The following is a 25748-nucleotide window of genomic DNA, read 5'->3' as shown; positions in this document are numbered from 1 at the left end:
ACATTGATCTGGTCTACCAACGCCCACACGATTGTTTCATTAGAACAACTGTGTTATATAACTGAAGTGCCTTGGAGAAGACCTTCACAGATCTACAGAGTGAATGGATAGTTGATTCGTAATTGGCTACACGGATGGAACGTGCATGCCTGACGTCCATGCTATACACTATGGATTGACGGTCCATCACATTACTGCATGATGTCACTGGTGTCAAGAAAGGCACCACTGGATCAATCATTGTTTGGCAGCTGTTATGTTCTCAGATGAATCAAGGTTCACTTCAGCAGACACAAAAGAGATTGAATGCGGCATTGATGGAATTATTGTTTTCATGCCTTTAACATTAGAGAGAATGATTGTTTTCGGGATGGCTCAGTAATGGCTCAGTAATGGTTGGGTACCATCACTGTGACTGGCAGAACACTAATGTGACACCATCCTGGAGGGATACGTGCTCCCATTTTAATGCCAACATGGAAATCGTTCGGTGTTTCAGGATGCGGCGCAAGAGCACACACGGTTTGTATTGTTACCAAGTACCTCCTACAGGAGAAAATAACCACCTTAATATTGGCCAGCACTCAGTCCAGTCAAAACACTATTCATTTGGGGATATTTTGATCTAACAAATTAACAACTTTCAGCAAACGGTATAAGAACCAGGTATTCATGTTGAAGCATCATTGGCTTAGACATATATGTTGGTTAAATCACACTTACCATTGTGGTTTCACTCACAGAGTCAAAGCTCAAGAGAAACAGCTTTATTGTCACATTTGTGGGGACATCTGAAACACAATTGAAGAAAGTTTATTTTCATTACATGTGACAAAGTTTATCATGTGAAGGTTGACCAAATGTCATTCACTTGTTTGTTTGCTCCCGACTCAATATTTAAAGTGCTGTCCTGGTATTGCATCTAACTTTATACCTGTAATACACCATTATTACAACTGCACTATGTTTACCCCCCATAATACACCATTGCTAACCACCAATCTAACTAACTTTATACCTGTAATACGCCATTACTAACCACAAATCTAACTTTGTACCTATAATACACCATTACTATCCACCCCTCTATCTTTGTACCTATAATACACCATAACTATCCACCCATCTAACTTTTGTACCAGTAATACACCATAACTATCCACCCATCTAACTTTTGTGCAAGTAATACATCATTACTATCCACTAATCTAACTTTTGTACCAGTAATACACCATTACTAACAACCAATCTAATTTTGTACCTAGAATACACCATTACTATCCACCTCTCTAACTTTGAACCTATAATACGCGATTACTATCCACTAATCTAACTTTATTCTTGCAAAACACCATAACTATCCACCCCTCTAACTTTGTACCTAGAATACACCATTACTACCCACCCCTCTAACTTTGTACCAGTAATACACCATTACTATCCACCCCTCTAACTTTGTACCTATAATAAACCATTACTAACCACCCCTCTAACTTTGTACAATTAACACACCATTACTATCCACCCCTCTACCTTTTGTACCAGTAATACACCATTACTATCCACCTCTCTAACTTTGTACCAGTAATACACCATTACTACCACCTCTCTAACTTTGTACCTATGATACACCATTACTATCCACCCTTCTAACTTGTACTTTGAAATACACCGATACTACAACTGCACGAGCTTTACTCCCTCTAATACATTATTACTAAACATCTCTCTAACTTTATCCCTGTAACGCACCATTATTACTTCTGCACTAGCTTTACCCCCGTAAATTACTCCATTATTACGAACTTCACACCTGTAATAAAATAGCCCCAGATAAATTTCATTAAATCCAAATCTATTTCTCCCATATCCACCACTATCCTTTAGCTGAGAATTCCTGAAAACAAGAAGGCAAATAGTAAGGTCTACAGGCAAGGTACAGGAATTGCCACCCACCCGAATCCCCTTAAACTGGTCACTTTAAACCCATCCATTAGTTTTTATGCGTTGAACATTCACAGCAAATAAACAAGGGAATTGAACTTACCTTTTTCATATTCTGGGGGAACACGTGGGTCATACGCCTTTTTGTCATTAGCTTCTGTTTGGTTGAGAAGGAAACTTATCAACTCGCGTCTGAAAGGAGAACATAGGAAGGTAGACTGTATAACCAAAAATAGGAACAACACAAAAGAACTGTTCAAACTGTTGAACGAACTTCTAAAGGGACCTCTGAACACAAGCTCCCCGAGCATTGTGCTCCAACTGTTCTGGCTAACAACTTTGCTACATTATTTCGGGACAAGATACATCGGATAAGAACCAATCTTGATACAGGATACACTCAAACTAGTTCTGCTCTGATGGGAGCAGGTACTCTGGTCATGTGTTTGAAAGCTTCGGACACCTTTCTGTCCAGCTTGTACTGGATATCATGAAAAATGCGCCATCTAAATCTTCCCCACTGGATCGCATTCGTACCTGGCTGTTCAAGTCTAGTCTGTGCTACACCATTTAGCACCTGCAGTCTGGGACATTATGAACTCTCTTCTCTGGTAATGTTCCAAGTGTTTACGCCAGTTCTAAAGAAACCTGGAGCTGATGGAAACAATTTGAAAAATTTCCGTCCAACTTTTCATTTATATCTAAATGTTTAGAGAAAGTGAAAGCTGCTAAACTGAAGGCGCAACTTGAGGTAAAACCACCTCACAGAATCGTTCCAGCTTTGGTGCGAATCCGCAACGACATCTCTTTGTCAGTATGGGCCAAAAGAAGGTGACAGCGCTTGTGCTCCTTCACCTATCGATACCATAGATCATACCTTACTCCTACATCGACTTGAAGATCGCATTGAAACCTGACTACTGTAACTCCCTACATCCCAACCTCTCCACTAAATCACCCAAGAAAATACAAAGAATCCAAAATCAGGAACACTTCAGCGAAAGTACCTTATAAATGTCTGCAAAAAAAACATCTGTTCACTGCTGCCTTTCTGTAAAACCTGTATGAACTATTTCCTTCCCCAATATTGTAACAGTGCCACTAAGCATCTCTATGGTGGATATTAGAAGCTTTAAAAATTATTATGTTTTACAGATTAAAGATAGTATGCAGCAGAGACTGTTCGGGTGTACCTGGCATAGTCAGGCTGGTAAGGCTCATCATCAGCTCAGGGCCCTTGCCCTCTCTACACGCAGCCCAGACAGCGAATGGGACTTCTCCCAGGAAATGCTGCCTAGTCGAACCCACCATCAACTTTCCGGAGAACATGTAGACTCCCCAACACTGCAGCCTTCTGCATTACCCAGAGTGTCAGAAGGTCTGTGAACCCGGGCTCTCTCCTGATCTGCACCAAGAGATCAGGAGATACCAAACCAAGGGCACCGAGAACAATGGGGAGTCTAACGACAGTGTACTTGAGATGCAATAGTATTATTACCTGTAACTTCAGCATAAAACATTCGATCAAAATCGGATCATGATGGACATCCGTGAAGAGCAACCTCCTCGTGGTGTATACTGGATAACGCTAATAGCTTTTCCCCAGTATGGGCCCGTGGTAGAATAGGCCCCTTAGCACGCCATTGCTGGTCATAGGAGGCGACCAAATTGGGCAACCTGTTTGCCGTGGGTTGCGTCCCTGTGTCGGTGGTTGAGGATGACGGAACTGGCAATTGGCTGGTCACTCCTTGCCCTGTGAATGTTTACACTAAATTTGGTATTACACGTTTGGACATTTTCAAAATGTTAACTGATTTTCTGCCAAAACCAAACTAACTTGCAGACCCATGCACAGAAGGCTGCCGCTCACGGGCCAATCTGGTATTGCTAACCTCCGATTTCAGTACGTCTCCATTTGATTGTCATGGACAGAACCATCCTGACCGTTAATCTGGTAGACAGCTGCAGCATTTCATGTCAAGTTCGCTATATACCTGTCCCTCACAGCCAGATTCACTATCAAGAAAGACGGTGTAGTTCAATCAACAAAGACCTATCTCTTTACGTTGGCCCGATCGAAGATTCCCGACTCAATTAGAGCTGGTTATTGGTGTGGAGATGTATGTACCTAATCCACTCGGGTGCTACAACTGCCAAAAGTTTGGACATGGATCCAGGTACTGTCGTTCTTTTGCTACCGTTTGTTACTGTGATGACAAGCATGAGAGCAATGACTGTACTATGGAAGTGAAGTGTGCAAACTGTGGTGATAACGATATGGCCTCTTCCAAATATTGTCCCGCGTGGCAACGCGAATCAGAGATCATAAAGATCAAACACAGAGAAAATGTCTCCTTTCATAAAGCTAAGAAGGGGGTTGCACGCCTAACTGCATCTTCTTCAACTATCTCCTACTCGTTTGCTGTGTCCCGTCCTACTATCACTACTGCGTGGCAGACCGATCTAACATGGGTCAAATCTTCTCAGCCCATCTCAGCCACTTCATCTTCAAAACCAAAAGTTAAAACTTCTGAATCACAAACACCAGAACCATTGCCAAAGCCAGAAACAGAAACGTAACACCCAAAAAGGAAAGAAGAGAAACTACAGAGTCTAAAGCAGCATGAGCAATTGCCTAACCCCAAACCAAAGGTTACCTCTCCTTTAGAGGCAGATAGTTGGAGACCAATAACCTCCTTAGAGACATCCAATGTGGTTTCGGAAAAAACCTAACTACCATTGACCATTTGGTGCGTTTGGAATCATTTATCAAAAATTCTATTGTCACCAAAAATATACCGTATCTATCTTTTTCGATATTTTAAAGCATATGATACAACGTGGAAACATGGTATCTTAAAAAATTTGTCTGAATTTGGATTGAGGGGTAGACTACCTCCGTTCATATCTCAGTTATTAAACATCAGCCAGTTTCAAGTAAGAGTGGGTTCCACACTGATTATTTCCACCAAGATCAGGGCGTCCCTCAAGGCAGCATCGTGTCTATCATACTTTTCAGCATCAAAATTAACAACCTCACTAACGTTTTAAACAGTTGTGTTGATGGGACCCTTTTTTCGTTGATGATTTCAATATTTCATACCGTGGTAAAAATATGCACGCAATGGAAAGGCAGATACAACTCTTGATAAAATACAAAAATGGGCCAATGAAAATGGCTTTAAGTTTTAGAAATTCAAAACAAATTGGATGCACTTTTGTCGTAAATACAAACCACACAACGATCCAGACCTATCTTTAGATGGTACTCCCATCAAGGTTGTAAAAGAGGCCAAATTCCGGCGACTCATATTCGACCGTCACTTGAGGTCACTTTCTTACCACACATAAAATATTTGAAACCAAGTGCTTGAAGGCTCTTGACTTGCTGAAAGTCGTTTCAAATACTTAGTGGGGATGGGATCAGACTACCCTCCTTCACTTCACTGCAGTATATCACTAAATTACGTTCAAATCAGTCCAATCCAGCATACAATTGTGTTTTCAAGGCTCTCTAAAAAACCTGTTTCCTAATCTGCCATGCCTGGAATCAGAATTCAACCACACATATCTGCAGCTAAGATTGATCTCAATATAATAGCACCTTCCCGACTTCTGTCTTGATGGTTAAGCCGCAGGTGGATCTTTCCCTAACCAAACTCAAAAAGTCCGAAACAAATCCTTTGGTGTTCCAACAGAAATAGAACCAGTTACGTTCCAAGTAAACACCCATAGATCCATTTTTACACACGGATCCAAGGATGATGGCCACGTTGCCAGTGCCACTGTCATTGGACAAAAGACTGTCTCCACCAGAATACCAGACAATAGTTCCATTTTCACTGCTGAGGCTAAAGCTAATTCACAGATTTGACCTATATTAAACAGCAGAACCATTTCAAAAAACTTCATCATTTTACAAACTCTCTGTCCTGCCTTCAATCACTTCAAAATGTCACTTCGAGTCACCCTATCATCCTAGACATTTTAGAACTCTACAACGATCTTTCTACTGGCCAATGTGACATCGTCCTCTGCTGGTTGCCGGGTCACGTCGGCATAGCAGGTAACACAAAAGCCGATGCTACAGCTAAGTCAGCTCTTGACAAACCGTTATCCTCAATACTGACCCCGTATATAGTGATTTCTTGCCCACTATTAAAAGTTACACGCAAGACCTCATGCAAAGGGTGGGGCACCCAAATAAGAAGAAATTAACTTCAGGAACTGAAACAAACAATCGGTTATACTAACTTGTGTAGTCAGTCAAGACGTGATGAGGTAATTTGCGACGATGTCGCATTGAAAACAGTCGATTTACCCGTGACTATCTGCTAAAAACGGTTGGAGATGGACCTCCTATGTGTATCTCTTGCGATGAAGTGTTCACCACAAGCATATTCTGCTTGACTGAGTAGGCTTTTCAACTGGACTCTCATTATGACTGACTGACTGACTGAGTTTGGTTTTACGCCGCTTTTAGCAATATTCCAGCAACATCACGGCGGGGGACACCAGAAATGGGCTTCACACATTGTACCCAGGTGGGGATTCGAACCCGGGTCTTCGGCGTGACGAGCCAACGCTTTAACCATTAGGCTACCCCACCGCCCACTCTCATTATGAAGCAAGGAATCTGAAAGATCTATTTTCCCGCGCCAGCGGGCATATCATTTTGAACTATTTAAGAGAAATTGATCTGTATCATAAATTGTAACTATGTAATGTGAATGACGGATTGCTTGTTTTTAATTTGATGCTATGACATATTTTGTTTGTAGATAATAATTAAATGAAAAAATATTTTTTCAAGAAACTCATTTGGACTTTGTACTTAAAATGTGTATGAATACAGACTTGGTCTCGTTGCTATATGGCTGGAATAATGCCGATGTGACGTAAAACTCAACTCAGCTAAACTCGGACCATCATGTGTGAAATATGAATAGCACAATATTAAAATACTCGTTATTTGTACAAAATACATAAATCACTCACTGGGGTCGTTATAAATGAAACCCCGTCATAAAAACTACTCATTTCTATCTTTAATTAACTTAAATCGACCTTTTTTGACAACAGTGCACAATTCTCACCCGCGAACGAAATTTCAACCAATCAGAGGGGCGCCTCTCCGTGACATAATGTGAGGAATAGACATGAGGGTCGATGTAGAATTCATGTACATTTCATTGGGTAAATTATCTTGTTTACAGGTTTGTATAAACCTGAAATCGTGACAATTGTTCTGAAAACTGAAAGCTATATGTTCTCACAGTCTACTGTCATTTGCTGTGCCTAGCTTCCGAGTTACAACTTGTTTTCATGGACGATTCTATCGCTAGGTGTCGCTCGGCCTTATTTGTTCCAGCCAGACGCTAGTGATAGTGAAAACGATGATCAGCCTCGCTCATCACGGTTACGGTTAATTTCTTCAACCTAAACAGTGCGACGTTAGGAAGGACGGATGCCCATTAGATGCCGTTATTTGAAAATATCCCCGGTAGTTCTTGTCTGATTGTTATAAAGTATCAAAGCAGTGTGGGCTTTTTCAGGTTTTCTGCTGATTGATTAATTACTCTAATCTTGCACAGCGCATTTGTCAAAAGGCAGTGTTTATGTATGTAGATTTACTAATCTATATTGAATACACTCTGTCTGTATAAAAACAACGTCCTTCTTTCAAAGGATTAACCGCCAATACATTGATTGATTGTTCATTATTTTCTAAAACTAAATTACTAAATTACTTTTTTTTTTACGAAAGGCGAACATTATGCAATTAGTTGCCAGGTGTGGTATCTTGGTTGACCAATGAGACTATACACCAATGTGAAAAATCTGAAACGATATATCCCTTTTTCACATATTAGACTGTTAAGAGACAAATCACTTGGAGGTGAGGTGAAAATGGGTTCTACGTCGTGCTTGAGAATATTTCGCTCATATGACGACGTGATGGGTGTGTATGTGTATGTGCGGCTGCTTGTACTAGCCCAGACTGAAGCTGGTTTTATAGTGCTAGCCCACTGAGATACTATACCGCAGTTAATCATGAATACCCCACTCAGACACATTATACTGACTCCGAGCCGACCAGTCCATGTTGTACCCATAAATGCCGAGCGCCAGACAGGGACCAACAAGTACCCGATTTTGACGTCTTTTGGTATGACGCGGTCGGGGATCGAACCCGCGACCTTATGCTCTCCGGGCGGACGTTTTAACCACTACACCATGGAGGCTGCAGATGAATGGCATCTCGTTTCTTTATGTGGATATTGATGGATTCATTCCTCGAACAAGGTAATAGGCTGACATTGTTGCTATAACTTTAATCTGTTTTTATTTTATTATTTGCATTTTGTTTTTATTCATTTGTCGTAGCATTCAACAGAATCATTGTTTTCGCCGTGGAGTGTAATGAGACAGACAACATACACTCTACCGTGTGTGGGAATTGTAATTCACATACGCAAGCTATAAAATGTCTAGATATTACAGTCATGTTATAAATTCACAATAAGTATAAGCAGATCGCGTGCTTGTTATTGGGCTTGTTTCAAAATGCATACAAATATGATAATACACTCATTAAGATTATAAGACCAAATATAAAGACGTACATTTACTAGAAACAAACATAACGGTGAGTGGACATTAACCACGTGAATGTAGCAAGAAATTTATGGCGCAGTGTTGTCACTTCGACCCCCACCTCGCTTCCATAGAAGAAATCGTTATGTTACAAGTTGTGTAAAGCAAAATCCTTTTGGTCATGATTCAAATACATATTTAACTATGAGTAGAAAGTAGTTTTGATTTTCTAACTTAATGAAAACAAACCATAATCTCATTAATTCTTAATTTTAGCCCGTGAAGTCAAAAATATTTTTAAATGGCGGCGCCCTGTCGCGAACATCCGCCAGTCTATTGCTATTTTAGGTTTGTTTTCACCGAGTTACAAAATGAAAACTACTTTTTAACTGGTAGTAAAATATGTATTTGATTGATGGCCAATAGGATTTTGCATGACATAGCTTATAACATAACAATTTCTTTCGTGGAAGTGATATAATATAACACTACTTACAATGCTATTGTTACTTCGACCACAACTTCGCTTCCGAGGAAGAAATCGTTATGTGACAAGTTGTTTCGTTGGAAATCTTTTGGTCATCAATCATATACATATTTTACTACAACTAGTAAGTAGTTTTTTGTAATATCCAACAGAAGTTCTTTAGATAACTTGATAAGTTCTAACGAAAGTAATATGTTCTATATTTAGACATGACCTAGATCTGGCATGTCACTGATGTATGAGCTTCTGCACAGAGAGATTAAAGCCAGAGAACACACGCTGTCGTATCATATTTTAGAATGAATGTGAAGATGTTAAATTGGCGACGAGGATAAAAGACAAGATATAAGGTCGTCAGAGGACACTTTTATTCAGAAGATTTGGACTGTCATCAAGTCTTTTAGAGGAATTAATCAGAATTTCACACACGTGTGATCTTCTCTGTCAGACAGCATGGCGGACGAAGACGCGCCAATCCCAACCGTCGTTATCACGGAAAGCAGAAACTTGAAGTCGAAACCATTTTCTCCATCGGGTGATTCAATTCTCGCCGGTAAAGAATGGGAGGAGTGGTTAGAAGGAATCGAAAGGGAATTTAGATACTTTCGGATTAAAGACGACACTGACAAGAAAGATGCCCTTATCATTTATGGTGGCCGAGAGATTGCAAGACTGGAGAAAAGTCTACCCAACCCAGGAGACGCTGGTTTGTCGGATTACAATAAACTGAAGAGGAAACTCAATGACTACTTCCTACCACAGAAGAATAAACATCATGCCAGGTATCTTTTCTTAAAACTGAAACCAAATACGGGAGAATCAACGGTTGCATTCGCTGCAAGACTCAGAGAGAAAGCGAATGAATGTGAATTTGGGGCAAACTTAGAGGAGAGAATTTTGGAACATCTAATCCAATCAGTAGAAAATAAGACTCTTATCCAAAAAGCAATTAACAAAAGTGGAATCTTGGACAATTTGTCAATGAGGCATCACAAATAGAAGATGTAGCTTTACAATTAAAAGCTATGAGAACAGAGGGAAATCAACATGATACAGTGGCGGCAGTGAGAAGAAATCCGAATTCCTATCAGAGAAAGACATTGTGTACATACTGTGGACAATATGGACGACACCCACCAGGAAAAACTGCCCCGCATATGGAAAAACATGTGAAAAGTGCCATCGCCAGAATCATTTCACAGCATGTGCAGAGGACATAGAGAAGACCGAAGATCAAGTACATACCAGAGAGAAAAACTCAGGGGAAAAAGAGAAAGAAGAAAGAAAAGAGAAAACCATAGAGAGATAAAGAAAACGGTGGAAGACAGAGATTCGACCAGCTCAGATGATGATTACTTTACCCACACGAAGAGCGAGAACATAAAGAAGATCAAGAAGACTGGAGGACCAGGTGAAACAATTCCTGTAAAGCTGGGAAATGTTGATGTTCTGGTTGAAGCAGACAGTGGAGCTGATGTAAACCTGATGGATGAACACCAGTTTAAAGCCTTCATTCATAGATCAGATCAAGAAGTCCAACTGACTTAGAGCAGAGTGAAATTGAACACAATTCAAAGTGAACTGACAGTGAAAGGAGAATTCAACACAGTTGTGCAGAATCAAACTCGAGGAGTTTGTTGTGTTAAGAGGCAGAATGAAGTCACCTCCACTTACAGAGTTAGGAATGCTGGAGATAAGGAAAGACGGATCTTTAGCTCAGAAGAACAATCTCAGGATCAAAGAAGAAGAATTAGAAATAAAAGATGTCCAGAGTCACAACACAGAGAAGAAACAGATTGATGCAATCATACACAAGTATGAACAAGTTTTCGAAGGGATCGGCTGTATCAGAGACATAAAGAATGACAGAGAGATATATGGAGCATTATGTATGAAAGAATATATCATTCCAGTGGCACAGAAGGCTCGTCATGTTCCTTATTACTTACAAGGACCATTGCAGAAATGGCTCGAGGAGGGTCTGAAAGAATATATCTTTGAAGAAGTACCGCAAGGTGAACCTGTCACTTGGTGCTCACCTTTAGTTGTTCAAGCAAAGCCAAGATTCAGCAAAGTAGAAGCCAAGAAGCTGGAGTCCAACATGATCACAGCAAGTGTAGATCTGAGAGTTCCCAACAAATATATGGAAAGAAGCAGAATAATGCAAGCTACAGTGGTGGAAGATTTTGCTTACAAATCCAGATACTGCAAAATCTTTTCAAAGATGGACATGACACAAGGATATCATCAACTCATGTTAGATCAGAAATCCAGAGAGATTGCTATTTCTCAACTCCATGGGGAAACATGAGACCACAAAGACTAGTGTTTGGAGCAAAAGCATCTCAAGATCTTTTTGATGAGGTGATTTACAAAATATTTGGATATATTCCAAAGTGTCTAAACCAGAGAGATGATATTCTGATTGTAGGAAGAAATCTAGAGGAGCACAACCAAGTGTTAGAAACTATTCTACAGAGAGCAAGAGATTTCGGAATAACTTTCAACCGAGAGAAATGTAAGTTTGGAGTGGAAGAATTGGAATTCTATGGATATCTCTTCACAAAAGATGGACTCAGACCGACTGAAGAGAAAGTCAGAGCCGTGAAAGAAAGCCAAGCACCAAAATCCAAAACAGTTGTGAGAAGTTTTCTGGGAATGGTTGGATACCTGTCCAAGTTCATTCCTCGTTACGCTTCATTGACTGCACCGTTGAGAGAATTGACCAAGAAAGATGTGAAGTTAAGATGGAGGAAAACTGAGGAAGAAGCCTTCAGAAACCTGAAAGACAGTATCACAAGTCAAGACACTATTGCATATTTTGACCCTACCAAACCAATCATCGTTCGAACAGAAGCCAGTTTCAACGAGGGACTATCAACAGGATTATTCCAGAAAACGCAGAAGGGACTACAACCAGTTCATTTCATAAGCCGTACCATGACAGAAACAGAGAAAAGTACAGCCAAACAGAAAAAGATGCATTGTCTATTGCGTGGGCCAAGAGAAGATTCAGTATCTACTTGCTGGGTGCACCACATTTCAAGATAATTACGGCTCACAAACCATTGTTACCCATATTCAACCGTGCTACAGCGCCGTTGCCACCAAGGATAGAAAAGTGGGTAATGGAAATGCAGAATGTGGATTTCGAGTTGGTGTATGAACCAGGGAAAGATGAAGCAGATCCATTAGACTATCTCTCAAGACACCCATTACCAACAATTGGTAATGATTCTGCAGAAAAAGTTGTGAAGAATGTTGTCCAGAATGAACATGCTGTTATTCTCGATGACATCAAAAAAGAAACCAGATGTGATGAACAATTGAGAAAAGTTAAGGAGAGAGTGCGAAAAGGAGATTGGGAATCCTACAGAAAAGATGAAGAAATCAAACCATTCTATCTAGTGAGGGAAGACTTGAGTATCATATCAGGACTTATTTTCAGACTGCATAGAATTGTGATTCCGACATCATTACAGAGAAAGGTTGTGGAAGCTGCACACAGTTTAGGACACTTTGGCATGACCAGAACCAAAAACATGCTGAGAGAGAAGTATTGGTTTCCAAGGATGAATCAAGTAGTAGACGACATTATTGGGAAATGTTATGATTGTCAAGTAACGACAAAAGAACATCGAACAGAACCTGTAGAAATGACGGCAATACCTGACAAACCATGGAAAACTATTGCCATAGATTTTGGTGGACCGTATCCAGATGGACACTATAATCTTGTCGCAGAAGACAAGAGAACGAGATACCCGGAAGTCGAGAGAGTACACTCTACAGCATTCAAACTTACTAGAGACAAACTGAAGAAAGCGTTTGCCAATCATGGGACACCAAGAAGAATTGAAAGTGACAATGGACCCCCATTTAACTCCTATGAATTCCAGCAGTTTGCAGAAGAAGAGGGATTCTATCATCACCGTGTGACACCAGAGCATCCAAGAGCAAACGGAGAAGCTGAGAGTTTCATGAAAGTCTTGAATAAGGTGGAACAGATCACTCACCTGAAAGGTAGAGATAACAGTTTAGCTCTGTCAGATATGTTAGTAGGATATAGAGCTACACCACATTCAGCTACAAGTATATCACCTTATGAAGCCATGATGAACAGACAAGTGAGAAATAAGTTGGATCATCCAGGAACTGAAATGACAGAACAAAGGAAAGAAAGAGACATTTCAATAAACGAAAGAGACCGACAATACAAAGAAAGAATCAAAAACCGAGCAAAAAACAATCAGGCTGGGAAACATGACTTAAAGGTAGTAGACTATGTTCTACTCAAACAGAAGAAAACAAACAAATGGTCAACAGCTTATGAACCAGCGTGTTACAAAGTTAGAGACATCTGTGGATCAGCTGTAACAGCAACCAGGGTGACCAATGGGAGAAAAGTGATAAGAAATTCTACTTTCTTCAAGTGCATCAACAATGTGCTAGAAGACAAGCTGTGTGATATTCTACAAGCAATCAAACATGAAAGTGAGTCTGATGATTGGAGGGAAACTGTATTAACATCTGCAGGCTGTGAAGAGGTAAATACATCACAAGATTCACCAGGAGAGAATCTACAGAAACTTGAGCAAGCCAGAGTTGTGAATGAGGAATCTACTACAGACACTATACTCACATCACCAAAGTGTAGTACCAGAGTGAGACCACAAAGAGACAGAAAAATACCAAGTTACTTGAAAGACTATGAACTGTGAAACCAGAGAGACAAAATGTGAATCACTCTTTATCTAGTCAAAGTGTAAAATGATACTCACCAGAGACAGACTTTATTAGTTAAAATGGTACACAATAGAGACAATTTGACATGGACAATTTATGAGTAAATTGATTGAATCTGTATCTGGTAGTTTCAGATAAGAGCATTTTTAGTTTTCAAGTTTCAGAAAGATAATGAACGTTTAGCTATTTAATAATTTAACAAGTTTTGATAAATGTTTCATTTACCGTACACCGGGAAATTTTCGAGGTATCTAATTTTCGAGGTTTTCGAGGTTAGAAGCACAACCTCGAAAATATTATATCCATGAATTTTTCCGAACTTCAAACCTTTGGGTTAGATTTCCTATCGATAAGCATTTCAACTGCTAGCAACCAATGACTTCCTTACATGCGCATTAACTCTTTAATGCCTGTCTACAACTAATCTTAACGTTCAGTGACCCTGAACGGCCTGAATGAACAAACAACAGAAATGCGGTGTCGAGATTATTTAATTGTGTTGTAATTGTTGGTCCAGAATAACATGCATTATAAAAAATAGGTAATTCAATCAGTGTGTTACATGTGAAGTCAAACCAACTGTCAATACACTCGATGTCACTCTCTGGCCAAACGGACCGCATCGGCGATGCCAGGTTTGATGAATGCGCATCTTTAAGGGGATTGTTTACACAAACATCCTGGGGCTGTGTGCTGTTGGTCAGTTTCGCTAAAGAGGTCAACTTGTCAGCTTGCTAACAACAACAAAGTTTCAGCAGAGACCCATCATACATGCTTATAGTTAGTTGTTAAAAAAACAATATCGTCTGAGAAAAAATGGCGTCATGTTTGAACACTGCCGACAGAGTGTTTCATGGGTAATTTATCACAACAAAGGAACAAAGGGTTGTTTTCATTACTATTATTTCAGCCATGGACTGGTATGCCGGTAGTTATAACAGTCAGACGGCAGTTATCACTGGCTACTTGTCGATAGTTCACTGAGTATTAATCTGGTAAGTCATGTTTCTGGGCACTTTCTTCTAACCTCGAAATTAAAATTGTCGAAAATAATTATATATTTTAGGCCCCCAAACCTCGAAATTTAAATCACCTCGAAAGCTCTGGGGGTCTCAAACCTCGAAATTTTAGTACCTCGAAAATTTCCCGGTATACGGTAATTGAAAAGTTTTATATTTCAGAGATTGTCTCAAGAAAAAGGGAGATATGTAATATCCAACAGAAGTTCTTTAGATTACTTGATAAGTTCTAACGAAAGTAGTATGTTCTATTTTTAGACATGACCTAGATCTGGCATGTCACTGATGCATGAGTTTCTGCACAGAAAGATTAAAGCCAGAGAACACACGCTGTCGTGTCATCTTTTAGAATGAATGTGAAGATGTTAAAGTTTTCATTCTTTAATTTCCGTGAAGCGATCTGAACACAAGTAAGATATCATTCCAGGCTTCCACAACGCTCGCTTCGCACTCACAAACATAACCCATTTAGCACGAATTACGGGGTCCGGTGGAAATCAGCGCATGGTGACACCATCACCCGACCCCTAGGAGCATTTAACGGCAACGCAACGATTCGGCATGTCTTCGTTGACGTCAAGAAATCAGCAAAATGGCGAGCTTTTTACACACTTTATATACAACTAACTGAAAATCCTTCCTCACATGACGTCACTTTCGGTTCGCTGCAGTGCTCTGGCGACAGAGTTACGTGACCTCTCTGTGGTGTCATTGGCGGGCGAGAGTAAAGCAGGCGACTTTTTGGCAACTTTTAATCGCTAGGTATTAATTAACCATTAGAATTTTTAAGAACGAATTTGGTATTCCGCTTTAGACTAACCACACGTCTTTCATATGCTACACACTTTATATACAACTAACTGAAAATCCTTCCTCACATGACGTCACTTCCGGTTCGCTGCAGTGCTCTGGCGACAGAGTTACGTGACCTCTCTGTGGTGTTATTGGCGGGCGAGAGTAAAGCAAGCGACTTTTTGGCAACTTTTAATCGCTAGGTATTAATTAACCACAAGAATTTTTAAGAACGAATTTGGTATTCCGCTTTAGACTAACCACACGTCTTTCATATGTGATGGTTAAAAGAGTACAAAAAACAAAAGTTTATTTGTTCTTTAAGTCACTCCTGTCCCATGTCACACGTTGTGCACGTGCCCTCCCTGCTCTCAGGCCCTTCAAATTCATCTGCAAATTCGAACACCCATCACTTGGGGAAAATGCCACGCCTCACGCAAAAGAGATGTGTGTTTATTCAGTAAAGGGGCCACCGGTCCTTTATACACATACATGTCAGAAGGATTCAAGATATGACATGAAGCGCCATAAAAGTAACGGAATGGACATAGAGGTGTAATTGTACAGAGATGAGAACACAAGATCAGCAGGATGCAAAGTATTTCATACGTTTTTTCATAGCTAAAAATATATATTTAACAAGGTTGTTTATAACAATATTATTTTGAGAAGTAAACAGTAGAGCTAGCTTGTTTTCAGAAGGATATACATGGCAAAAACGTGGTATGAGAGATGCTCTCAGATCGTCATAGAATGGACATTCAAAGCAAAAATGGTATTCTGATTCGATCATAGGAATAACACACAACGGACACAACCGTTCGTTGCGTGCAAGATTTAAACGTCTTCCATGTTCAATCATTAACATATGATTTGAACAGCGAAATCTACAAAGGGCAATACAATATACCTTCACATTTACAGCACTAATGTAATATTCTTCTGACACAGTCTTTTTTATCTGTCTGAAAAAATCTAGTTTTGTATATTTTTCAAGATCTGAAGCCCATGTTTTAAGATCAATATCAATACACCTCTGCTTAAATTGTATGAGGAAACTGTTTACATTTGTAATTTGTTGATCAACCCAAACATTTCCAAAACCATAGCAAGTTTATTTGTTCTTTAAGTCACTCCTGTCCCATGTCACACGTTGTGCACGTGCCCTCCCTGCTCTCGGGCCCTTCAAATTCATCTGCAAATTTTAACACCCATCACTTGGGGAAAATGCCACGCCTCACGCAAGACAACAGAAGCCAGGCAATTGGAATGCTGAACCAGGAGGCTGCACAGGTGGAGATAGCCCGACACTTTCATGTCCACCCATCCACCTTGGCTCGTCACAGACATCGTTTCAACGGCACAAGGACAGCTGCCGACCGTCGCCGACCTGGTGCGCCACCTGTGACAACCGCTGCTAAAGACCGTCACATCCATCTTCAGCACCTTCGCCAGACAGCTGCCGAGACCACAAGGAGGACATTTGGGACACGACAACGCCATATCAGCGCACATACAATCCAAAGACACCTGACTGTGCTTGGGATACGGTGCCATCGACCCCACTAAGGTTAGATCCTACTGCACCATCCTCGACTTGCCAGACAGCGATGGACCTCTAATGGGAAAAATCTGCAGAACACACCATGGCATGATGTCAATTTCTGCAACGAATGCCGAGTCAATTTCAGTTTTTCTGATGGATATCACCGCATTTACCGACGTCGACTTGAACGTTTGTCTGAAACTGCGTTCTGGAAAGGGATTGTTTCGGGGCGGTAGCGTCATGGTATGTGGTGGTTCAAAGTCAGCTTCCGGTCCCTGTTTGTAGTGGTTCAAGATAACCTCAATGCTCCCAGGTATGTGGAAAACATCCTTCGTCCAGCGCTACTCCCATTGCTGGCTCGAAATGGCGTCCGTGGACAGCTTGTTTGCCTGTCCCCACACTGCAAGGTTAACGAGACACTTCCTGCATAATCAAAATGTCCGTGTGATAGATTGGCCTGCAGTGTCTCCAGACATTAAGGGAACATGAAGTTAGAAACGGATTCGGGATTGGGGATTTGGGATTCGAGTCCCCAATATGGAAAAAATATTCAGATTCGGGATTCAAATCCCGAAACCCGAATGTTGAGAAAACTCAGATTTGAGGTTCAAATATCGGAAACTGTAGTTTGGTTGTTTATGTTTTTAAGTTACCCAGGTATACAACGAGCGCCTAGTACATTAGAAGGGGGATGAAATATAAGAGTTCAAATACCGAATGCCGAGTGTCGAATGTGCAAAAATACCGAATCTAAAAAAAATTCAGATTGGGGATTCGAATCCCGAATATGGAAAAAATATTCAGATTCGGCATTCAAATCCCCAATCCCCAATCCGTTTCTAATTTCATGTTGCTAGACATTAACCCAATCGAAAACCTGTGGGATAAACTTGGAAGACGGATTCAAACTCAACTCGCACCGCCATGAACTGTTGCAGAGTTGATACAGGCACTTCAACATCATTGGCAAGCGATTCCACAGCATGTTTTGAGACATTTGAGTCAGTCCATCCCTCGGCAAAGGCATGCATGTGTCAGGACACATTGTGGACATACCCGTCCACTGATTTGTGTCTTTGTTATTAATTTCCCTAGGAAATTATCTAGAACATTTGCCAAACCGATGTTGTCATCCATTATGTGAAAGTAGCTAAGCTATGAACTTGAAATTGCGTTTTTAATGGCTTAGGGTATATGATTAGATGTGACAAATATTAGTCGCTTCTAAAATAATGCCAGTATGATTTTGTTTTAATCATTCAGTTACTGACAAATATTACCCCAAAACAAACATAATATTGTTGGTTTTGGGGGTTGTTTGGGTTTGTTTTGATTTTGTTGTTTGTTTGTGTGGTTTTTGGGGGGAGGGGGCTTCCATAAGGTTGTGCTTCAGCAATATTAAGTTGATGGCAATCTAATGTTAGCTTCATTTGCCTTACATTTATATCATTTACAGCATATCTCAAGCCTTGAACATAAGTGTTTGTTTAAAATATATCAGACACATAGTTTTGCCAAGATCAGCATTTATTTGGTTTAAACATACAAGATTTGGCGTTTTTAAATGTTTAATATGTATAACTTATGGGTAGTTCGAGCTTTGCCAAAGCTGTTTTTCTGCCTTTCCCTGACTTGTTTACAAACAGTGATAAACCATGGTTTTTGTCTATGCAATTTTGTAGATGACTTGGGAATACACATGGAGGTGGGAGTTTTTTAGTCATATTCTTTGAGGTCACTTGGACGTATATTCAAAAACAGTATTTGAATTGTCAGGGACTTATAACAATTATATGGAACCAGATATGATTATTTCATGGCATTAATTCACGTCTCTTTCTTTGGAAAATACCCAATTCTGACTAGTAAATAAGAGGCAAAAAATCATAAGAACACATTTGTTTCCCCTGACAGGCACAGGAAACTTCGTAATTCTTCCCCAGGATACTATGTGCGAAAATTACTCTGGAATTCCGGGGGGGTATATGGGTGGCACATTCATGGACAAAAGACCAGGGACTCTTGAAAGCACTCAAAGCAGTTATCATGAGATTCGTGGTGGAACATCAGTTTCTCGTAATTCTTAGTACCTGAAGGTAAAGATGAAACATATCAAAATATTATTAGTGCTATAATGTCGATTATCTTTTCAGAAAACAAGGAAGAATATGTGCTAGGAAAAATTATGAAGTTTCCCACTCCTTAAAGGGAATATCACTCCCTTGAAGAAGCGCTTGGGGAGATCACTAGGAAGTAGCACATAACAGCATACGGATGTTGATCATTTTTATTCAAGTTAAACCTGTGGATCAGAAGGAAGTTTCAGGAAATAAGGCAATCAAGTGTTAGAGGGGCGGATTCTAAAAATTCTTCTGTGATCGTAAGCTGGGACTGGTGATGAAGGATGAACCACATCACTGACAGGTTATTCGATTTGATCAGCCTGAACAGTATCAGGAAGTTTATTCTGTTAGGTTGTCTGAACAACACCATCATGTGAAGGGTTTTCAAGAGACAAGGTAATGTCACTAACATCCATCTTAGATGCCCGCAGAGATCAAGATGACTGCGGACAAGCCTGTCATCAAGTCGCACAGCAAATGACAATGGACCAGTTCAATCTTCTATTGTGGCAGGTAACTATTAAACACCCGCTGAAAATTTTCTCACAAAAACAGGATTCCTGAATAAGAATCTACGTTGTGAAGCACTTGTGATTTGTCCCTGTCCCTACTCATTCTACCTTTGAAATCAGGAAACATGAGATCTAAGCTAAACATCAAAACTGGTTAAAGAGAAGTTGTGCATGGGAAATACTAATGAAGGTTTGTGGAGCTATTGTGTAAATGAACTGACATCTGGTCAGTAGACAATCACCAGATGTGGTTTTCAAGCCTTGTTTCACTATTGTGTGCAAACAGCTGTCTCTGCGGGGCAGTAGTGATATGTTCCACACCATTTTGTTGCATAAAGTCTTGAAACTCTGTAGAAACAAAATTGTGCCGTTATCCGTAACTATGACTTTAGGCAAACCATTAGTAGCAAATATACCTCTGAGGCGTGACACTGTAGGTGTAGAAGTATTCATCAAGGAATCATTCTTTCCAATAAGAATAAGCATTCACCCAACAACCACAATTATTTTCCCTTTAGAAGCTCAAGCAAACTGTGTATGCTTCGCCATGGACATGAAGGTCAACCCTTTGATAATTACTCTTATATACACAAGTATCTATCTTCTGTGCGTCTGCGTCTGCTTTTGCGTGTGCGTGTGAGTGTGAGTGTGAGTGTACTTGTGCGTTTCCACTTCAGAATGCAGGAAATATACACTGTCATGTTTCTGATCAGACAAGTCAAAAAGTGTTGCTGGAACTGAAACCTGGTCGTGTGAGTGGCTCCAGACTTATGAACAATTGTATTATCATATGTACACAGCAATTCTTGGAGATGGCATATCGGAAATGATATTCTTCTCAATAAAAAGAGAAATGTTGTGATCAGTAACTATTTGAAACCTCTTCTAATACAGAAATTCAGAATGTCATGGTTATGGAGGCATAACTAATTGGACGTTCTGATTCATCACATATTTTGTGTACCAAAACTACACCATGACCATACGGTGAAACAGTGCACTGCAGCAATTGTGGCTTTCCAGGGCTGAGGTGTACTATTTAGCTGGTTGTAACAGGACTTGGCAAGACAGGGTCTTGATAAATGCCCATGACAGTTACTGGGGAAACCCAATTAAGAGCAAAGTTCTAAGTCTGACCGTGGAACTGTTTCATCTTGTAGTGCTGCAAGTTTCTAGTCCATTGGTGCAAGATCTTCCTTATCCAACTTATATCCAAGGTATTGAAAATAACTACCCGTATAAAGACATTTCACTTTTTGGAATCTGACATCTCTGACGAGTGATAATGAGGCCCATAATCTCTGTTCATGGTATCATCCTGGTAAGCGGCAGAAAGATCAAGTCCTTGCAAGATATTCTCTACTGTCCGTTGATATATGGCAGGTGCTGAAGCTCCACCTAGTGGGAGGTGAGTTACTAGAGGTAAGTCAATTAATAATGATAGAAACATGTGAGAACAGCCCTGTAAAGAGAGAGATGTCTTTATCCTAAGAAACAAAAAGGTATTTGTCAGAGCTGGGGAATGTATTGAAACTGAAACAACAAAAAGCCAATGCTAAGACAGCTTTCGCCTAAACAAAACAAGGTGTACAGTCTACTAGAATCTCCTAATCAACCACCTAAAACATACATAAGATAGATAAAGTGAATGAAAGTCAAAACTATCAATATTATGACAAAACTCACTGCAAAGAATCTGAAAAGTGAAAATGTTACCAAAACTGAACAGGAGATGACGCTAATGTTGTCGTTAGGCAATAATTCAGATAATAGAGATAATAAGGAAGATGTGAAGTCTGTGTCAAGTAGAACACTCTTGATTGTTTAAATCTGGGCAATAATCTGCAGAAAATGAACCAAGTTTTTAAAATATAGCCATTAATAGACATTGTGTTTAAAGTAACCAACAAGAAGTCCTTATACAACAAAGTCACACAGTCATCCAGTAAGAACTGGTTTGTGGAAACAACTCAAACATGTTTCTATCCCGGCATTTACTCTTGATATAAAATGTTGTGTTTCTGACATGCATAGACAAAGCACCAATGACTGCTGAATACAAGCTATTGCAGGGAATATCTTCCTGGTGAAACGTTGAAAGCAATACAAGGTTTGAGACAAGCTCTGCGTTTTATGATAATGCATTACAGAGCCCAGAGAGAGATGTCTGAAAGAAGCAGATAACAGTTAGATAATGGGTTATTGTATGCCACTTACAAAAGAAACTGACTGAATCTAGATATATGGTAGCTCAATAAGAAAGATGGCTTCATGATAGCGATAGACTAGAACAGAATGCATACTTCAGGAAACTGTATACCAAACAACAGCTGCGTAAACAATACATTGCCTTTGTGATAAGAACGGAAAGAAATGAAAAGAAAAGTATCAGTGAGATAAAACAAAGTAATACAGGGGTGTTGCATGCAAGGTTTGTGTTGAACAACATGTGTTATGGAAATGCAGTGTTCAAATATATGAATGTTGCTGAGAGAAGGAACACAGCTAAGAAATTGAAAGTATGTTTCATTGTCTTGGTGGTAATCATCATGGTTCACAATGTAGATACACAAATCGGTGTGGAATCAATGGGTTTACGAACGCGCATAATGGGCTCTTACGTGAAAACACACAAACCAGACATTGCACAAAGTAATCTGGACTTTGTAGAAAATGGTTTTGTTATGATTAGAAAAGTTACTCAAACTAAGAGTCATGATCTGTTTTTTTATGAAAGAGCCCATGCACATATGCCAACCTCTCTTTGCACTTAGGACAGACCAAGTAGTTCTGAAGAACGGAAATGAATAGATCCGGGTTAATGCGGTATTGGATGAGGCAAACACTAGGTCATATATCAATGCTAATGTTGTTTCAGAATTAGGGATGCAGGGATCAATGGAGAAGATATATGTAAGTGTCTTGCTTGATAAGAAAGAAACATTTGAGACCAGGCCATTTGCATTTGAAATAAGAGTGAAGATGGTAGAAATACCCGCTATTACTAGGATTACAGGTAATCTTCAAAGGATTGACTGGCAGAGGTGCAAACGCAGGATGAGTCACATAAAAAACATAAGCTTTCCTAAAGTTGGGCTATTGTTCTTTCAACAGCAATCATCATCAGATATTTTAGTTTGGAAGAACTTACATAATGTAATTCTGGGGCCAACTCGAGTCACTCAGCAATCAAAACCTCTGCTCGACCCTATTGTTATGAGTGACGAATGAAATCGAGTGAGGTCGACTTCAGCCCACATATCAGTGATACAGATGTGCAAAGTCAGAGAAGTCAGATCTTTACGACTGCACAGACACTTTGGAATTTTTACTGCTTCTATACAACTCAGATCTCCAAGCCATTGCTCTGTTCCGTGTTTCAAGACCTCATTTACTTCATCATCCCACTCAAGTCCAGCTATCCATAGATCTTGCAGGATTACTTTAGTTGCAACAATGAATGGTCCTATTAAACCCAGAGCCCGGCAACATGTCTCAGGAAAATCTCTTTTTGAGATCTTCTCATCAGCAATAAATGTGAAACAATCACTGGTGGCTATCCGCTTTAGGCCAAGAATTTCTACTGAGGGCACATGTCCCCTGTTGAGATCAACCTCAGTCACCCAATCTTTCCCAGGCATGCCATCTAAAGACAATTTGACATTCACTTTCCTGAATGCATTGGTGCCTCGACCATAGTTCCTTTAACTGTTCTATACCCTTTTCCGCATCTTCAACATAAGTCATCCCATCATCCATATTAATCGATTTAGTGACAGTTTCTGCAACCGGTGGATATTCTCTCATTTTCCTGTGTCACAGAGAATGGAAAGAATGGAAACTCCAAATACAACCCTACTGAACTCATACACATCAGGGGTTCGAGTCATATACATTGACCTCCCAAACAATCTGTGATAAGGTCGATCATCTGGTGACATACTGATCGGACTTCCGACTGTTGTTGTGACATACAAATTTGTATGACGTCAAATGCTCTGAGGCTCAACAGTGAGAAAAAACCCGAAGCAATTCTGCTAGGCCACTCTGGTAAACGTAGTAAGTGTGAACTGAACAAGATCTCTGTCTCTGATGCAATTATTCCATTCTCTACGACCGTTAATGACCTAGGCGTCATTATTAATCAAGAACTGGGTATGGCTGACCATGTGAATCACGTTGCCAAGATCTGCTATTTTCACCTACGTCACATTGGCAGAGTCCGACCACTTCTTACCAAGGAAGCTGCTGTCACTCTTTGTCTGGTGTCTTCAAGGAAAGACTATTGCAATAGTCTTTTTGGCGAGTTCGCCTTCATGCCTCGCAGATCAATTACAGCGCATGCTAAATACTGACTGCTCGCATCACATCTATCAGTCAAAGATACGACCACATATCTCCAGTGTTGCAAGAAGTCCATTGGCCTGGCTCATCAATGTTTGACCGACACAGCCCATGTCTACCTCTCAGAACTGATGCAACCTTATTGTCCACTTAGATCACTTCGATCAGAATACCAGAACCTCTTGACAGTACCCAAAGTCAAGCTCACACTATTTGGACAACGCTCTTTCTCTCACACTGTTGCTAAAGAGTGGAATGATTTGCCTCACCACATCCGTTCCTGCTCTGTTTATCCCAGATTCAGAAGTCTTCTAAAAACTCGTCTCTTCCGAGAAGCTTTCCAATGACTCTATTGACATTTTGTGCTCCTTCAGTATATGTGCGCCTTCAGGATATTTAGCCTAGAAAGGCGCTATACAAATGCTCTATTATTATTATTATTATTATTATTATTATGTTTTACAGATTAAAGATAGTATGCAGCAGAGAGGGTTCGGGTGATCCTGGCACAGTCAGGCTGGTAAGGCTCATCATCAGCTCAGGGCCCTTGCCCCCTCTACACGCAGCCCAGACAGCGAATGGGACTTCTCCCAGGAAACGCTGCCTAGTCGAACCCACCAAGAACTTTCCGGAGAATATGAAGGCTCCCCAACACTGCAGCCTTCTGCATTACCCAGAGTGTCAGAAGGGCTGTACTCCCGGTGGAGAACCCAGGCACTCTCCTGATCTGCGCCAAGAGATCAGGAGGTACCAAACCAAGGGCACCGAGAACAATGGGGAGCCTGACGACAGTGTACTTGGGATGCAAGCGAGACATTTCAAAGGCGAGGTCCGCATATTTATCATGCTTTTCCTTAATCTTGCCAATCACATTGGTGTCAAAAGGGACAGAAAATTCAATGATATAAATAAATTCATTGGCTTTATCAAAAGGACAAGATCAGGTTTGTTAGCTGGAATTCTTCTGAGGCTGTATATTGGCCTATTCCACAGAAGTTTGAAAGCATCATTTTCCATGACGCCCTGGACATGTTCAGGGTCGTACCATGGATGGACCTCGGAGTCAAAGCCACAGGCATGTCGGAGACGGTAGTAAAAGCAACTCTATTATTATTATTATTATTATTATTATTATGTTTTACAGATTAAAGATAGTATGCAGCAGAGAGGGTTCGGGTGATCCTGGCACAGTCAGGCTGGTAAGGCTCATCATCAGCTCAGGGCCCTTGCCCTCTCTACACGCAGCCCAGACAGCGAATGGGACTTCTCCCAGGAAACACTGCCTAGTCGAACCCACCAAGAACTCCCCGGAGAATATAAAGGCTCCCCAACACTGCAGCCTTCTGCATTACCCAGAGTGTCAGAAGGACTGTACTCCCGGTGGAGAACCCAGGCACTCTCCTGATCTGCGCCAAGAGATCAGGTGGTACCAAACCAAGGGCACCGAGAACAATGGGGAGCCTGGCGACAGTGTACTTTGGATGGAAGCGAGACATTTCAAAGGCGAGGTCCGCATATTTATCATGCTTTTACTGAATCTTGCCAATCACATTGGTGTCAAAAGGGACAGAAAATTCAATGATATAAATAAATTCATTTATCAAAAAGGACAAGATCAGGTTTGTTGGCTGGAATTCT

At 40.4% G+C, this 25748-nt stretch overlaps 1 protein-coding gene across 4 annotated transcripts in view; it reads right to left on the bottom strand.

Annotated features, from left to right (window-relative positions):
• LOC124279343 (glycine receptor subunit alphaZ1-like) overlaps positions 1–25748 on the bottom strand; it is a 132436-nt gene that overhangs the window by 100669 nt on the left and 6019 nt on the right. For all 4 annotated transcript variants that reach the window (XM_046715178.1, XM_046715170.1, XM_046715165.1 and 1 more), the window contains exons 3-4: positions 2048–2136; positions 724–791 (exon numbers count right to left, since the gene is read on the bottom strand). In XM_046715178.1, the coding sequence (XP_046571134.1) occupies positions 724–791; positions 2048–2136 (157 nt within the window). The remainder of the gene's footprint in view (positions 1–723; positions 792–2047; positions 2137–25748) is intronic.

The sequence above is a fragment of the Haliotis rubra genome, unplaced genomic scaffold (assembly GCF_003918875.1).
Source record: "Haliotis rubra isolate DU_JTF1 unplaced genomic scaffold, ASM391887v1 Scf1069, whole genome shotgun sequence".
NCBI classification, from domain to species: domain Eukaryota; kingdom Metazoa; phylum Mollusca; class Gastropoda; order Lepetellida; family Haliotidae; genus Haliotis; species Haliotis rubra.
The sequence above is the reverse complement of the archived record's forward strand: the minus strand, read 5'-3'. Positions and strand labels throughout refer to the sequence as shown.